At 39.3% G+C, this 13,826-nt stretch overlaps 1 protein-coding gene across 4 annotated transcripts in view; it reads left to right on the forward strand.

Moving 5' to 3' along the window:
• Positions 1 to 4,286, forward strand: part of LRRN1 (leucine rich repeat neuronal 1) — a 41,261-nt gene extending 36,975 nt beyond the window's left edge. For all 4 annotated transcript variants that reach the window (XM_089519963.1, XM_089519943.1, XM_089519973.1 and 1 more), the window contains one exon: positions 1,218 to 4,286. In XM_089519963.1, coding sequence (XP_089376089.1) covers positions 1,440 to 3,590 — 2,151 coding nt within the window. In that variant the 5' untranslated portion in view covers positions 1,218 to 1,439 and the 3' untranslated portion in view covers positions 3,591 to 4,286. The remainder of the gene's footprint in view (positions 1 to 1,217) is intronic.
• Positions 4,287 to 13,826: the final 9,540 nt, after the last annotated feature.

The raw sequence follows: 13,826 nt of genomic DNA on the forward strand, positions 1-13,826 counted from the left end.
TGAGGTGTCATGAGATATTTTGCTATACTGTCTCTGATCCAAACTGTGGGTTTTTTTAGGTTAATAGATCCAAACTATAAAACAAAATACAAAACCCACAAGAGTGATACCTTTATTGGCCAGCCAAAATGCACAGAACACATCATGCAGGATTTAGAAGCTACATTGGCCTTTTCAGGAAAAGATGTTTTAAAAAATCATACAGGAGGAAGCAAAAAAAAAAAAATGATGGTACTGATGTCACAGACCTGCATTTTGTATAGATGCTATCTCTGCTGTAGTTGAATTGGTTTGGAGGGATCTCAGTATAGGCAGAAACCATGCCTTTCATGGTCATGTGGGGGCCAAGACAAAGGACAATAAAATTTAAACCCTGTTAACAGCAGTGAAGCAACTCCTCTTGGAATCCCGGATGTCTCTTGTGAAGCTATAGGCCCCTTTCCTGGGCAGAGAACATTTAATTTCTTAAGAAGTCACTGTACTACTACATCTGAGGGGGGGGGGGGGGGAACCTTTAGGTGTTGTATAGGTAAAAGTCAGCCAATTATAATCCAAAAATAAAGTTTTACCTTTCTTGGAGGTAGAAACCTCAAAGAGTTACGTCCCAGTCCTTACTTCCCACTTATTTAGAATTCCTCTGTTCTGACTGAATATTTTGCTGGACATTCATCAAAATAAAACAAAATACAAAATACACAAAGGATTGGTACCTTTATTGGCCAGCCAAAATGCACAAAACACATGATGCACACTTTTAAAGCTCCAGTGGCTTCTTTATCAGGCAAAAGGTGTTTTTTAAAAATCATACAGGAGGAAGAAGTGGAGTTTTGAAAGCTTGCATTATGTGTGTTGTGCATTTTGGCTTGCTATTAAAGGTATTACCCTTTTGTGGATTTTGTATTTTGTTTTATTTTGCTGTATGGCCAGCATAGTTACCCCTGAATGTGTTTCCTAAATCCAAACTGTGATTTTTTTCTAAGATCAAGAAAAACAAGTGAATACCTATTTGACAGTACATTCTGTATGTTTGTAATGGTCAGTAGATGCCTTAGAAATTCTTCTGATATTGTCCTACTGTAGATGGCATATAGAGAGGTTCTAGCATGTGATTAAAATATATCAGGCATTGTGTAATATCAGGGTAAGGGAGTTAGAAGGTTTTAAATGGAAAAAAACATAAGATTAATTTCGTGTCTGTCTTTTTTTTTTCATTTCAGACACAGCAACACATATTGATGAAAGCTTGCACAGAGTGAAAGGTCTCAGATTGGCAAAAAAGAAGACGTGGATCATTTACTTATTTAACAAACATCATAGGAGTATCTTCCACTGGATGCCTGAGCATTTCAAACAAAAAAGTCTTTTTCTGCTCAGTAACTACAAATTTGATCTGTTATTATTTGGTAGTGGTTAACAAGCACAACCTACAGCAAACCAATATGGCCCTCGTGAATTTTCTATTAACAGTTTGCCATTTGATGTTGGGATTGCTCATAAATCCATATATTGCATCTTCCCTACAGAGTAATGAATGTCCACAACTATGTGTCTGTGAGATAAGACCCTGGTTTACACCTCAGTCAACCTATAGAGAAGCTACAACAGTTGACTGCAATGACCTTCGTTTAACAAAAATCCCCAGTAACCTTTCCAGCGATACGCAAGTTCTTCTCTTACAAAGCAACAACATTGCCAGGACCACAGATGAGCTCCAACAGCTTTTCAATTTGACAGAGCTGGATTTTTCACAAAATAATTTCACTAGTATAAAAGATGTGGGGCTGTCAAATCTTACTCAACTCACTACTTTACACCTAGAAGAGAATCAAATTACAGAGATGACAGATTACTGTTTACAGGATCTGTGCAATCTTCAGGAGCTTTATATAAACCATAACCAAATCAGTTCCATTTCTGCAAATGCATTCTCAGGCCTGAAGAATCTTTTAAGACTTCATCTTAATTCCAATAAATTGAAAGTTATTGATAGCCGTTGGTTTGATTCTACACCCAATTTGGAAATTCTGATGATTGGAGAAAATCCTGTGATTGGAATTTTAGATATGAACTTTAAGCCACTATCAAATTTAAGGAGTCTGGTCCTGGCTGGGATGTATCTGACAGACATTCCTGGAAATGCGCTAGTGGGCTTGGATAGTCTTGAAAGTCTCTCATTCTATGACAACAGGTTGGCTAAAGTTCCCCAACTTGCACTTGAAAAGGTCCCAAATTTAAAATTTTTGGATCTTAACAAAAATCCAATTCATAAAATCCAAGAAGGAGACTTCAAAAACATGCTTCGGTTGAAAGAACTTGGAATCAACAATATGGGAGAGCTGGTCTCTGTTGACAGGTATGCACTCGACAATCTTCCTGAACTTACCAAGCTTGAAGCAACAAACAACCCAAAGTTATCTTACATTCATCGCTTAGCTTTTCGGAATGTTCCTGCTCTTGAAAGCCTGATGCTTAACAATAATGCCTTGAATGCAGTCTACCAAAAAACAGTGGAATCTCTTCCAAACCTGCGTGAAATTAGCATTCACAGTAATCCCCTCAGGTGTGACTGTGTCATCCACTGGATAAACTCGAACAAGACCAATATCCGTTTCATGGAGCCCCTATCGATGTTCTGTGCTATGCCACCAGAATACAGAGGACAGCAAGTCAAGGAGGTATTGATACAGGATTCTAATGAGCAATGTCTTCCAATGATTTCTCATGACACTTTTCCAAATCATTTGAATTTGGATATTGGCATGACTGTCTTTTTGGACTGTCGGGCTATGGCAGAGCCAGAACCTGAGATTTATTGGGTAACTCCACTTGGGAATAAAATAACTGCTGAAACCCTTTCAGATAAATACAAGCTTAGTAGTGAAGGGACTCTGGAAATATCAAATATTCAAACTGAGGATTCGGGAAGGTACACATGTGTAGCCCAAAATATAGAAGGTGCTGATACAAGAGTAGCTACAATAAGGGTGAATGGGACACTTCTGGATGGCACTCAAGTGCTGAAAATATACGTCAAGCAAACGGAATCTCATTCAATCCTAGTTTCTTGGAAGGTTAACTCTAACGTTATGACATCCAATTTAAAGTGGTCATCTGCTACAATGAAGATTGATAATCCTCACATTACATATACTGCTAGGGTCCCAGTTGATGTGCATGAATACAACCTCACACATTTGCAGCCCTCCACAGATTATGAAGTTTGTCTTACTGTGTCTAATATCCATCAGCAAACTCAGAAGTCCTGTGTTAATGTTACAACAAAAAATGCAGCATTTGCCCTTGACATTACCGACCAAGAAACAAGTACAGCCCTGGCTGCGGTCATGGGGTCAATGTTTGCTGTTATTAGTCTTGCTTCTGTTTCTGTCTATGTTGCTAAAAGGTTTAAGAGGAAAAACTATCACCATTCATTGAAAAAGTATATGCAAAAGACCTCCTCTATTCCCCTGAATGAACTCTACCCTCCACTTATTAACCTCTGGGAAGGTGACAGTGAAAAAGATAAGGAGGGTTCTGCAGAAACCAAGCCAACTCAAGTGGACACATCCAGAAGCTATTACATGTGGTAACTCAGATGATATTTTGCTTCTGGTAGTAAGGAGCACAAAGACTTTTTTGCTTTATTCTGCAAAAGTGACAAGTTTGAAGACTTTTGTAATTTTTGACTTTGCTAGTTTTGTGGCAGAGTGGTGAGGACAGATGGATATTTCAAATTTTTTTTAGTATAGCGTATCGCAATTGTTTTGACACACACAAAATGGCAGCTTCACCTAGCTTCCACATTTTTTAGTTGTGCTTAATTTAACAATGCTGTTCTAACTATGAAAAAAAAATTGAAAGGCTGGGATTGCCCTTTCATTTACAAGTCCCACGACCCCTTTCTTCTGAAGCCATCAACAGAAAGTACAGTGTTCTGCAAAATCTTTAACTATACCAACTTGAAAATACATTAAACCAGCTTTGTCATAATCTGGTCTAAAGACTCCTTAGCTTGAGATAAAACGACGAGATTTTGAACAATGTTAGTTGGCTGTACTGTAATGTTGTATCAACTGATTGAATGTTTGTTTTTTGACTATGAACAATTTTCTTTCTTTTTTTAATAGCTGAAGAGACTTAGATAAAGCTAACAAAGCAATTAAAGTATGTACATCTTTTCCAGTGTAACAAACTAAATGTCAGTTGTTCTTTTATTATATTTAGTAGAAACTTTTAAAGAAAACTTAGATTTTTTTCTGTAATCCACCAACACTTGGCATAGAATGAAGACAGAAGTATAATAAATTATAGTTTTTGTTCTGTTTTGGGTTTTTTTTTTTTTTTACAGAAGTGTTTTCAAAAATGTATCTTTTTAATTACACGGTCAGCTTTAATGTATGACATAAAATATATCCACTTTATAAGAAAATATAAAATTGTAGGTGTGTAGGTAGGTATTCCTCCCCCCCCCCCAAAAAAAAAAAGATAGGTGGGAAGGAGCGGCCAAAAGCCACTCCTACCACATGTTGATTGGGTCTGCAGCAACCACACAGCCCATACTGAAAGCAGGCCACCACCCAGGCCATGCCACCAGAGGCCGGATTATCCCAGCTCCTTTTTGCTCCCGTCCAAAGGAATGGAATGCGGCACCGGAGTGGCTTCGGACTGCTTTGAGGGTGTTCGTAATGTGAACAACATGCCCCCAAAGTGGGTGGAAGCCACTTCTTTTTAGCCCATCTGTTTTACCAGGCATGAGTTTTACTCACCTTTCTATATTTTTAAGAAAACCTAAGCCAACAACAAGAACAACAAATTTTATTTATTTTCTACTTCTCCTCAAGGCTTGAGTCAGGATACAACATGTTAAAATACAAAACACAATTGAAAAGAAAAGACATAAAACCAGCAGGTAAAATACGACACTGTAAAACCATTAAAATACACATATAAGTATATTCTGTAAAAGTTATGATTTAAAATTCATTGGGTAGGGCTGCTGGAAGAGATGTGTCTTCAATGTTATTTGAAATGCAGCCAGCATTTTCAGTTGTCATATCTCTTCAGGCAGGTCATTCCAGAGTTTGGGGGCAGCAGATAAAAAGGGCCTCCGGGAAAACGTTGCTAGTCTAATGCTGGCTGGTTGGAGCAAATATTTCCCAGAAGACCTGAGTGATAGATGAAAATTCATTAGAAAGATATGAGGAAGGAAGAGGGCAAAGGTATGTCAGAAGCATGGAATTTGATATGTTACACCTGTAGCACTATGGTTTTTCTTCAATAGCTTATGAACTACATGGCAGATGGTACATGTGCCAACTGTAACTGAGAAGCATAAAGATGAAAGTGAGCTCAATAAAAGTTATTTGCGTCTGCAATACTAAAACAGATATTAGGGAATGAGCTCAACAAAATGCCATTCACAGTGAAACAGTTTAGAATTGAACTGAATTTACATATTTACATAACAAAATAAATAGTATTTGTTTCTGCTGTTGTACAACTATCTTACAGCACAAAGTACAAGGGGGTATCGTAAAGTTTTAATTATCACCTTTAAAAAAATTGATAGAAAGTTTGTTTTGATTTGTAGTTGTTAACTTTTCTCTACATCGTCACCATCCAGATTTACACATTTCCCCAGTGTTTCTTGACCCTCCGAATACTGTTATTGTAGAGGTTTGCAGATTGCGCCTTAAACCACTCTTTCACTTCATGAATGACATCGTTTGTGTTGTCGAATTGGCATCCCCACAACTTATTTTTCATTTCTGGGAGCAAGAAAAAGTCACTTGGTGTAAGGTTGGGAGAATAAGGCGGATGCTGCAAAATCTCAAAGCCACACGCTCTTGTTTTGTTAACTGCAATTTGAGATGAGTGAGCTGGTGCATTGTCCGCTAGGAGACAAATGCCTCTGAAGAGCATTTTTTTTTTCAGAACATTTCACAACTTGTCAAGAAGATTGCTGTAGTATGTGATGGTTTGCCCTTTGCAAGATAATCTGTGAGAATGACTCCATGACAGTCCCAAAAAACTGAGAGCATGACCTTCCCTGCTGACTTCTGCACCTTTTTGGGGGGAGGGGAACCGGCATGCTTCCACTCCATGTTCATGGTTTTGGTCTCTGAATCATACTGATAGATACAAGATTCGTCCATGGTTACTAGATGACCAAAAAAATCCTCTTCATCCTGTTCCAACAGTGTTAACATCTGTCTTGAAAGGTCATGCTGTGTTTGTTTCTGGAAAGGATTAGCAAACATGGAACCGAGTGTGAAGACACCTTAGACTTGTACAATTCATCATGAATAATTTCCCACACACTACCATAACTGACACCAGTTTCATTCATGATCATTCGATGATTGCTTATCTGTCTTCCAGGATTAAACATTCCACTTTCTTCACTGTGGCCACTTCGTCTGTCAATGATAGTATTCCAGGTCTTGGCTTCTCTGTGAGGGACGTGTGACCAGTTTAGAAAATCCTTTTCCTGCTCACAGTAGTGTCATAAGATGAGCAATCATTTCCATAAACTACTATCATCTCATCATAAACTTGCTAGGCACTATTACCCTTCAAATGCAGAAACTTTGTCACACCGTGAGCCTCAATCTTCCCCATCTTACACTTTAGTCTGGCACAAACTGTAACAAAAATAAAGGACACAATGAGCTGATTTTCTCAACATCATGCACTTAGGGGTCAATTATGACACTGACATAATTTCATCAATATACCATAATAACTTCTGGGTGATAATTATTACTTTACGATACCCCCTTGAATAATTCCATATAAATGTGTAGGTTCAAAAAGAAGTTTCAGAGCCTCTACAGACTGGCGTTATACACCAGTATGGTGGGAGTATGGTGTAGACATGCCAGCTGCCCCCACACCAGCATCGCTGTTGGCACAGTATTTAAACACACTGTGCCAAAGGAGCACTGAAAAGCTGCTGCAGCTAGGGTGCCCTATCCGAGGCGATAAAAGGAGCCATTTTTGTGGCTTCTTTTTGCACCACGGAAAAGCCAGATTGGGGCCACAGCATGTAGTTGCTGCAACCCCAATTGGGCAAGGAAAGGGACAGTCTGTTCAGCCCCTCAGTTACAGTCTGGTGAATCACTACCATAGAAAGAGTGATTGCTTTGGATGGTCAAGTCCCATTATATACAGTGGCATAGTAAAATGGTGTCCCTTACATAAAACGGTGAACTGCAAGATATGCTTTTTGTAATTTCCCCTCCCAAATATTTTCAAACCATGGTTGGTTGACCCTGTGGATGCAGAATTCATGGACAACTGAGGGCTGACTATAATAAAACAACCCCTGATGTGAGAGGAGATGTTGGAATACACAGCATAGAGTGCTGCTGTACACGAGAGTGTTTAGATTCCATATCCCCTAGCTTGTGTAACAGAGGGCAAGAGTGGAAGTGAGCTTGGCTTACTAAGTGGCAATTGTCTTTTTCTAATGAGGCAGACTAGACTGCTGACTCATGACTAGTGAAAGTAGTTTTTCTCTGGGAGTTTCTTAATATAAAATAAGGGGGCTGTATGTCAGACTTGAGCTCTTTCAAACACTTTCTTCAATATGCCATGCACACAAAGCCTTGTTATGCGACCATTCCCATACATCTTCACATTCTTTTTAGGTGTCTAATTTTTGGCATGGTTCCTAGAAGGAAGACTTTTGGCTAACTCAGTTAAATTAGAAATATTTGCTGTAAGAAAAGAAGGAGAATATTGAGGCATTAATTTCATTGGTTAAAAATTACTTATTTTGTTTACTTATAAAATTGTCTGTGAGCTGCACTTCAGCCTGAAAATGCTGTGTACATTTAAAAACTGTTAACATAATTTGCACAGATAGATTAAGAACAGGGAATATCCATATTTAAAAAGCAGAAGGGCAGGGTTAATTACATTTAAAGTTATTTGAAAACAAGACATTTGGAAGATTTTTAAATGTAATTAACTACACTCTTTCAAATTGTGCCCATTGCAGTTATATTTTGAGGTGTTCTTTCTTTATTTAAGCCCAGGAAAATGACAGTTAGGTCATTCCAGCTGCCTTCATATGACTCCCTCATTCCTGAATATTAAAAAGAGAGTTTTAATGTATTCTGTAGTCCAGACTGGCCAACTGAGTACATTCTTTCCTGACACAACACCCGTGTTCATCTTCTTGTCAAGAAAGGCATTTTTTTTTCCAGAATTCAAAACTTTCTTCTTATGTCAGTTTCTCCAAGCCATGCTCAGAAACTTGCAGAGTCCTGTAGCCCTCTCCTGCCAGTTGTGTTGTACTCATTGGATCACTGAGATCCCACCAAGATCAGAAGTGCAAAAGGCTTATTGATAAAGCCTATAATTGAAATGCCCATCCACCAGACTTAATTTGACTGTGAAATTGACCTGGAAGCTGTCATCAATGCCAGGGTGTGGAATGTGCTTGGGAGCCTATGCACCTCCAGGGGTTGTTTGTCTGCAGCTATAATTTTCACTGGCCAAGTGCTATCCTGGATGGGGTTGATGAGAGCTGGATTCCAATATCATCCAGAAGGTCCCAGATTCCCTGATCCTGATGTAGAGCATGCAAAAAATAATTTTGAGAGACAAAGGGCCCTTGAGCATATGCCAAATACTTCTTCTGTACCACTGAAAAAGTGCATTGTGCCTCTGTATACAAGGAACTAAATATGAGCTGAAGCAGATGGCCCAAATCAGGCTGGGACCGCAGCAACTACATAGTCCCACCAGGAGCAGATTAAATCTGCTCCTAAAAGGGCCAGCTCTTGCCAGTTTGGTGCAGGCTCAAAGTGTGCGTCATCTTAAAACCATGACCCCAAAGCTGCTTTATTTGGCCCATGTTTTGGGACTATGAGGTTGGCCTCCAATATTTATCCATATAAAAATTAAATGTAACCTGGGAGACTAACCTAATTGCTTAGCCTCCCTCTGCATCATCATCTGTTGTGATTAAAAACTTCAAGTGTTTCTGTCCTACAATCTCCCAGAGGTGGCCTCTACTCATTTCAGTGAAAAAGGCTAGTTTCTTCATTGTGTTCATGATGCTTGACTCCTGTTTGTAAAAGCCCAGACCTGAACCTGAAAAAGAGGTGGACTGTTGCAAGAAAGATAATCAATGTCATACTGAGATGAAGAGCCATTTTTAGAGGGTCAAAATCCGACCATATCTCTCCGCCTCTACTGCCAAGATCCTGGTCCATGCCCTAGTGATCTCACAACTGGATTACTGTAATGTCCTCCTGGCTGGGCTTCCTCTTTCTCACCTCCGTCCTTTAATCTCTGTCCAGCATTCAGCTGCACGCATTATCACTTCCACCCACCGCTCTGACCACATCTCTCCTGTGTTGGCATCCCTTCACTGGCTCCCTCTCCCTTTCCGCATTCAGTATAAGCTCCTGCTGTCGACATTCAAAGCCCTCCATGGACTGGCCCCTCCTTACTTATCAGACCTTCTTTCTCCTCACCTTCCCACCCAGGCCCTCCGTTCTGGTAGTCAAGGTCTGCTGTCTCAGCCCAGGATTTCCTCTGCCCATCCTGGATTCACCCCTTTTCACTTGCTGCCCCTTACTCCTGGAACCTTCTTCCCCCACAAACGAGCCATCACTTCTTTAACCAGCTTCAAAACGGTGTTGAAGACCATCCTGTTCAGAGAAGCCTTCCCAGGCATTGCATAATTGTCGCTTACTATTTGATGTTCTTTTGGTGCCTGTTTATCAAACCATTTCCTGTATTGCTATGTACTGTATATGTTATCCTACTTGAGAGTATGTATCTTCCCTGGAAGAAGATTAACCATCCATTATGAAGCCGAGCCCTCCCTCCAGTCCATCTGCCATGGTCCAGGCCTTGGAGGTAGAGAGGAACTGCTGGACCTCTTACCCTTTCCCTCCACCACTCTCTTCTCTTTCTGTGTCATGTCTTCTTAGATTGTAAGCCCGAGGGCAGGGAACCGTCTAACTAAAAAGATTGCATGTACAGCGCTGTGTAAATTTACAGCGCTTCATAAATAAAGGTTAATAATAATAATAATAATAATAATAATAAAGTAATATAATTTCTGTACGCTGAGGCAAAAAAACCATAGATTTTGAAAACTGCTCTTGGAAACAAAGATGATAGTAACCAATATAAAGATATAAGAAATGTGCTAGAGTGGACCAAAGAACTATATAAGCCATAATTCTGTCCTCTCATTGTTCACGCCCAACTCATGAGAGTTCATGAACAAGTTAAAAAGAACTAGTACTACAACAGAGTCTTGGAGAAACATCACTGTTTATGGAGATTATTTCACTGCCCCTCTCTCCCTACCTCAGCATGGGATAAATACTTTTAAGCATGGATTTTATTGTATGCCTCCTTGCCCAGACCAAAGGCATCCTGCCGATCTGGACTTCTGTGGGCACTTTTTGAAAGAATGGGTTTTTCCATTCTTTGCAATTATGGGAGAAGTCCAGATTGGGTATGGGATGCCTCCAGCCTGGGCCTGGAGATACGCATTAAAATCCATGCTTAAAAGTTTTCATCCCTCACCAAGGTCAGAAGGGAAGGACAAAAAAAGGCAGTGTGATAATCTTTTCATTGAAGGAACTGATAATTTATACCAGTAATTTATACTTTCTGTTTCCTACTCTTCAACCAGGTTTCAAATTTCAAATAAAAATGTGTACCAGCTGATATCTGCATGTTTATTGACACTCTCAGAGAACACTAACGGGTCAATGAGGTAGATTCTCTTTGCAAGAGCCATATTGGGGTGTTTTTTTTACAGTGGGACTTGTTCTGTATTTGTGCTAACTTTAAGAATGTTTTCCAGCGATTTACCTGGAACAGATATTATGCTAACCAGTCTGTAATATCCTGGATCTCCCTTGATTGCTTTTTTAAAAATTGGGTTCTCTCCAGTTCTTCGTTAGTCTTGGGAACATCTTGACTGATGTCAGCAATTTCACATTTGAGTTCTTTTAAGATCTCTCCAGTGGATATTTTCTGAACCTGGGACCCATGATAGTGCTATTATTCCACTTTAACTGTCATGTTTCTGTCCTATGAATTCTGGAATTGGCAATTTAAAGAAAGGCATTTAGAATTCTCAGCCAGAGCGCTCCAGTACCTCACCAAACTACAGACTGTGGCAGTTAAAAAGGAATAATAATGCTATAATTCTGTAGTGTGGATGAGGCCCTGGTGATTCTTTTGTTTCTCTTTGTTAAGACGATCTACATCATCTGTTGCCAGCACTATTTGCCTCAGTTGTTCAGACTTCCTTTCTGAAAATGATCAGGCAGATATCTACCCTGCATCTTCTACAGTGAAAATTGATGCAAATAATTTCTTCATCTTCTCCTTGAGGAAGTAGGCTCAAGACTAGAAAATTTCATGCTACCACCTTCGATCTTTCAGTTAGTCTCAAAGGTGTTGCAAGATCCCTTTGCATACTGATTTTCTAGACTGACATGGCTATGACTTTGAATTCTGCAATTTTTAGTATTCCTTTGTTATCATCCAGCAGTGCAACTGTTTCCGTACCTCACCTGCTGTTCCTAATGCATTTAAAAATATTTCATTTTTAATCTTAATCTTATAAATGAATACTGAATAAAAATGTTATATGTATGTATACATCCCCATCCATATCCATATGACTTGCACAGACCTGTACTCCCTTCTGCTCTTGTTTGGCCAAGACTTCCATTTTTTGAAGCAAGTCTTCTTTAATAGTTTCCTTGATGCTGCCTCTTAACTATGATGACCTAAACCACTTGGTTCCAAATGTGGCAGTTACTTTAAATTTATGAATCATTTCTTGCAGCCAGAAGGGGTCCCAAAACAATTTACAAAATTATAAAAATACAAAACACAGTGTATAACTTCACGTGAAATCTAAACTGTACAAATTATATACTATATATTAGCTCAGGGAGGTGCTCTATAACAGTGGTTTTCAACCTTTGATCATCCAGATGTTTTAGATTTCATCTCCCAGCATTCCCAGCCAGCATGGCCAATGCTCTGGAAGTTGAACTCCAAAACATTTGGAACACTTAAGGGTGGAGAATCTCCTCTCTAAAAAGAAATACATTTTCAGTGCTATCAGAAGGCAGTGAGAGGTCAAGAAATATCAACATGGGACAGATTCTCCTCTCTCCCCTGACAAAGGTCATCATGAAAGGTCACCAAGGTGGTTTGGGTGATAAATCTAGGCCAGAACCCTGCTTGAAATGAAACCAAGAAGTCTGAGCTAGAATGAGCACCAGTCTGACGAAAAGTAATTCACACTATAGTAGACCGATGCATGTAATTCCATTCTTCATGCTCTCTCCCAGGGGAGTGTATAATTTTAAATGCCTGGCAATGATGCCATAACACAGAGTTTGAATCAGCTTTTTTTGTTGACTACTGCTTGCAGGAGCAAGGAAGTAAAAGTGAGAACTATACATGCTCTGCGTCTAGCTTCTCATTCTATGGCCCATTTCTTCACCTTAAACTTTAATGAAAGCATTTTTTTAAAATTTTACATAGGTTTATAGACAGTGGCCTTCCTATTCATAGGCTTTAAGGACACCAGCAACTTTCCCCAACAGGATTTTAGTCAGCAGCTCAGCAAAACAGCATGCTGCTCAGAAAAATTCTAGTTAATGATTTATTTATATTTTGTTTTAGTCTGTTTCCAGTCTTAATCCTTCAGCAACTTCCTTCTTTATATTGCAAGGGCTCTCCCTTGGAGAACATGACCACTGATGATTATGTCAGTATGATTCAAATCAAGCACAAGCAACTCAGCCAGTGGAATTTTAATTTTTACCTTCACCGCAATCTATCTTGCTACCGGTGTTTCAACAGAGAGTAAATGAAGGGTATCTCCCTGAGTAGCACTCAAGCCCAATGTAATTTGATGCACCAAATAGGATTAGGCCCAGTGTAATTTTGTTCATTTGTTGTGAAGCCAATTAAAAATCCAGCTTTTTTCCCCACCTATTTTAAAAGAAGCTTTGGAATGCATGTTGGAAGTGGCTGCTGACTGCTAAACAGTAAACGGGGTAGAGGTAACGTTTGAAGGTCAGGACTAATTTACACACAATATATTTTACAGCCCTCATGAGGACTTTGTGTATGTGTATGTTGCTTCAAACAATAATGAGATTTTCTGGCCCATCCTACATGTCTTTACCTCACTCTTTTGTTTCTGTGTAGTTAGCCAACTGTTGTTAGTATTAACATAAGCAATATCAGTTGTTGTGTTATAAGGCTTTGTATGCCCATATGACATGAAAAGCCCTTTCTGTTGATTTTGTGCAGATAAGTAGAAAAGCATGCTTGCTGGCCTCATGCTCAATCTATGTGCTTTAGCCTTAACCAGTCTTCTATAACTGATAATTTCCAGATGAATTGGATTACAACTCAAATCATCCCTTCCAGCGTATGCACTTTAGCACTCAGATTAACCAGCTCAGGTTAACAGTCCACAATTTCAAACGTGTGGTGAATAACTCTGTTCCTCGTGATGCATTTAACAGAAGTATGATCCGGTCTGGTCAAAAAAACTGTCCATATTAGCTGAGGTACTGCCTTGAGCCATCATACCTTTCAATTGTCCTGATTTGGTAATGATAACCCATGTTAATCCTCTGTCATCCCTGTTTTTCAACTGCTTTTAAAATGTCTAGATTTCTCTTTCCTCCTTCCATTTTCTCCTTTTGTCCTCAGACTGAACTCAGTTTGCAGCAAATGAAGTAAAGTGCAAAAGCAGTTTGTTCTCAGTTAACTCAGCTGGGGCTCAGCAGATAAGAAGAAAGGCA

This window comes from Sceloporus occidentalis, unplaced genomic scaffold (assembly GCF_023333645.1).
Source record: "Sceloporus occidentalis isolate IW3139 unplaced genomic scaffold, rSceOcc1.0.p SCAF_1, whole genome shotgun sequence".
Lineage (NCBI taxonomy): Eukaryota > Metazoa > Chordata > Lepidosauria > Squamata > Phrynosomatidae > Sceloporus > Sceloporus occidentalis.